Raw genomic sequence first — 4,289 nt, 5'->3', positions numbered from 1 at the left:
ACTATTGAGATCCCCATGCTCCGTCCGTCCCTCTCTCTGTCCCCTCCTCCAGATATAACCCGGTATGCTTGGCATATTGGGCATAGGCGGTGCTGCTCGCTCCCCCGGTATCAAGTCTTAAGCAAAAATCCCATCACGTAAAAAAGGTCGGGATTTTGTGTGTGCATCCTCATTTGGGATTGTAATTATCCATAGTTCTGATTTTATCTCGGGGAACCCCCATATTTATGTATTCGTTGCATTCCTTATTTTGATGTTCATTTTCTTTTATATTTTCTTGGTTACTTCTATGATATCTATTTCCATATGCAATCCTGAAAAAAAAATATGCACTTCAGTTTGCTTCTATGTTGTTTGTTTTTTTGCGCGAATTATCTGTGGCGCTTATTTTACACTTGCCACCTTTCCTTTTACTTCGAAACTTCCTTTTGGGAGTAGTGGTTTGTTTCCCTTTGGTTGCAATATAAAGAACCCCCTTCCACCATTTTGAAGGGCATCTATGTCATCTATTTTATAACCCTTTGTCTGAATGGCTGTCAGTATATCGGCCTGTCTGTGGCAATCTAGGCCACTCCAGAAATCAATTTCTTATATTAAATATCCACATGTTGCGCAATTTGGAACCTAATTCCTTATAATACTGACACACATTTGCAATGCTTACTGCGCATGATTTTTCTTGCATCAGAGAGGTGAGAACGTGTGTGGTTATAGAAAACCGTTTACCTTGAATATCAACTGTCTAATTTTCGTATTTAATGTCAGTGCCTCAGCAGAGAGCGCATAGTCAGCATGGAGACACCGTATAGGAAGTACCTTATTTTTCTAGGGATTCTAATCTGGTTAAAGCAAGGTAGGAGAGAGTGTACCAATAAATCAACGATTGTATTAATTATATCGCATCAGAAATATTAGTGAAGGATAAGCAAGTCTATTTGGTCCTGAAAATGTTTCCATTTTCATTTGTCATTTTCTTTTCTTATTGAGCTCTTATATTTTATGTTTCGAAGCCCTCCGCCATCATGATACTTTTCTTTTGTAATTACATTACTTTATCTCAACAATCGCAAGTATACACTGGGTTTTAAAAGTGCACATTCATTCTCACTATACAATATAATTTATAAGGTATAATAAAACTCAACATTAAAAATATATCATAATGATGAACATTTAAAAGTATATAATAATTATCAACATTAAAAGTATGTGATATTACTCAACATTAAAAGTTTGTGATATTACTCAACATTTTAAAGTAAAAGTATAATTCAACATTCTTGAAGGGTATAATAGAGTTCAATATTACCGTATATGATAATGATGAATATTTAAACTTATATAATAATACACAATATTGAAAATTATATATTCTAACTCAGTGCTTAAACATAGATGATGCCATAGATTTAGAAATAATATTTTGTTTGTCTAATTACTTTGCAGCGAATGCCATCAATTGTTACAGTTGTCTTTTGGATGATGCATGCAACGATCCATTTAAGTCATCCGGAGTCTCAACAATTCCCTGCATAGGGTCATGTTATAAGGCCAAGGCCACACGTTCGAATAGACAAGGTTTGTAAACATTTTTGAATAACACGCACACACACACAGAGTAAAAATTCGAATATTCGGACTCCGATTATCCGGATTATTCCCTAGCGTTAAAGACATGAGAGTGCGTCGTACTTTTTACTGATTAAAATGAGCATGTATTTATAACGAAACTAAATTGTCTATTACGATGAAAACACAGAGAAGAGTAGCTTGAATCAGAAATAAGCAGTCGAATATAATTCCATGCAATTATATTTATAACGTTGGTTTGAATAACCAAATTAGCCTTTTGAAATGCAAACACTCTCCATGTATTTAGGACCGAGGGAGATGCAAAGAGAAAGTTGTAATTATTATTCATTTCTATTCCATCATATAACTGACTTTGCTTACAATTGCTTAAGTTGTGTTTCATATTATTAGATTATCACAGTGCGAAAATGCTGTATTATAACGCCATCAAACAGTCATTACACGAGTCGACACATCCATACCGAAACAATAAAATAGTAAGGATTGTTTACTCTGCGAAATAGATGAGAGATTAAGATATCAAATTTGAATATAATCTTGCAGCTGTTGGAAGAGGGTGCGAGCCTTCAGTTTCTACTGGAGATAAATGCACCGAGGCCACAGAAAACGGGATCACTGGTACAGTGTGTCTGTGTAAGGGAAATCTCTGCAACTACGCAGTTCCGTTGGGCAGCTCCATCATCGTAACGGCAGCATAGATCATTTTTTTTATTGCTCTTCACTAATGAGAAGAAATGAACTGTGTGTGCTGTATTTTGCCCTTATTATGTTATATGTTCTATCGACATATATTATTAATTATGTTTATCAATATAACTTGCTTCTGGATTTAAAGACCGAAGTTCGAAACCGGTTGGTAGCTATTATGCAGCTAGCACCATATAATCTATGATGGGTCATGTATGTTAGATAATGATATTCAGCCATGTCAGGTAAGAAAATCCCTATTGGTCAATCAACCGACCGGTGGTCAGTTAGCAAGCTTCAGATATGAATTCTTTGTAAACTGGTTTACTATGTCGAACAGCCAATCAAATGACGAAAAGAATATGCTTCCTGGACACAAGATAATTTTGGACAGAAGGAAAGGTACAACCCACTGCACGTTTGTCTTGGCCTTTAAACATTTTCAATCAATTGCAACATTTTCACAGAGTATGTCTTCCTTTTTGCTTCCCATTATTCATTTCATCCAATAAACGATTTCCAATAAATGCTTTTGAATTTCTTTAAGCTCTTATTAACACTCTCTCCGGCTTTTTAACAGAAAATACCGTGATACTTGGATATTAAAGAGTATTTGCTACATGAAAACTTTTTTTAGCGAAACTTGGAACACACACACACACACACACACACGAGAAATAAAGTTCAACCCCTCTTTTTCTCCACCATCACTGTATATTTCAGGAACCAAACATTGATATTATATCTGCAAAGCAACATGCATATACACATACGGATACGTACCCATACGTACACGTACGCACATCCATCCATCCCTCCATCCGTCCACCCATAGAACGTGTATTACTGCGACAACACAGAATCTACTATTTCAACTAATTTATACTTTTCCAACAGTTTAAGTTCTACCCGGGTTTTAAATCTGCAAATTAAAAAGAGGATTGTTTTGAAAATATTTGATCTCATTTCTAAAGTTTTCTCCCCGTATCAGTTTACTATCAGCAAGTAGTGTATTTAAATTTGAATTTTGAATCCCTTTATCGTTTTACAAATAGTCCGCTAAATTCAACGTTCCTCATCTGTTAGCAATGAATATGACTATTGGCCGTCTTTTGATTCGATCAACTTTGTAGCCCTCTTCCCATCTCTGCTCTCTGTGTAAAGTTATGTTGAATTTGTTGTCGTCTTTCTATGTTATTCTCCCACAACTCCACGGCAAATTCCAGATTTTCCTTGATAAAAATAACACTGTATTTATTACAAAACTATTCTCTACAGAACGAATATCTGTATTTGTGCCAAGATTTGTACAGTTTGTCTTTTTCTAAAACTAATTCATAAATTCAGTCTTTTGCAGAAACTTTATAAAAATCATTAGTGTATTGCTGAAAAGAACATCCGGGCATGTACCCATGCAAGCAAGGTCGTACATCCATCCATAGGTGTACACAATGCCTAAAAGTTTTTAATAGAATGATTTTCCAGATCAATATTTGCCACTAATGTGCTGCTATGCTTAAACTGACCACACACACACGCGCATATATATATATATATATATATATATATATATATATATATATATATATACGCACGCGCGCGCTGAGTACGCCACGTACTTTCTTCCTGAGATCGAATAGAAAATCTTTTATCACTTCAATTAAAATTTTTGTAAGATACTCGTATTTTTATGTTCTTTAATTTAATGGCATGGGGAAATATTGTTTTTTTTTATATTTAAATTTTTTTACAAATATTTTTTTCTTCAATTTTACGTGTTATATTTGTATGATCATTGTTTGGGTTTTTTTTCAGTGTAAAACATGGGTGCAGAACAGTGTGATCCGAACTCACACGCGACCTTTATCTGAACTCGTGGCCTAATTCGACCTTCTAACTTGAACATTCTTTCACAATAATTTAGATAAACATAAACTGCAATGTATATATTGTCTACAAAGACGAGCAATGGTTGTAATTAATTGTCTTGAAGCCGGGTCGTTTTGTAC

General features: G+C 34.6%; 1 protein-coding gene across 1 annotated transcript; it reads left to right on the top strand.

The window, feature by feature from the left end:
- Positions 1–695: 695 nt before the first annotated feature.
- On the top strand, positions 696–2,807 carry LOC149787134 (uncharacterized). The gene is made up of 3 exons (XM_089978343.1): positions 696–853; positions 1,447–1,578; positions 2,137–2,807. Exons 1-3 carry the CDS (start codon positions 793–795, stop codon positions 2,289–2,291), a joined length of 348 nt encoding a protein of 115 aa, XP_089834469.1. The 5' UTR covers positions 696–792; the 3' UTR covers positions 2,292–2,807.
- The last annotated feature ends 1,482 nt before the right edge of the window (positions 2,808–4,289 follow it).

This window comes from Sinohyriopsis cumingii, chromosome 12 (genome assembly GCF_028554795.1).
Source record: "Sinohyriopsis cumingii isolate HCF-2022 chromosome 12, ASM2855479v2, whole genome shotgun sequence".
Classification (NCBI taxonomy): domain Eukaryota; kingdom Metazoa; phylum Mollusca; class Bivalvia; order Unionida; family Unionidae; genus Sinohyriopsis; species Sinohyriopsis cumingii.
Note: the sequence above shows the minus strand (reverse complement) of the source record. Positions and strands in the feature narration are given on the sequence as shown.

Excerpts from the sequence above, each read along its gene's own strand:
- LOC149787134 (XM_089978343.1), top strand. The coding sequence starts at position 793 with ATGGAGACACCGTATAGGAAGTACCTTATTTTTCTAGGGATTCTAATC. Across the intron at positions 854-1,446 it reads TCTAATCTGGTTAAAGCAAG|CGAATGCCATCAATTGTTAC; the intron begins GTAGGAGAGAGT and ends ATTACTTTGCAG. Across the intron at positions 1,579-2,136 it reads CACACGTTCGAATAGACAAG|CTGTTGGAAGAGGGTGCGAG; the intron begins GTTTGTAAACAT and ends ATAATCTTGCAG.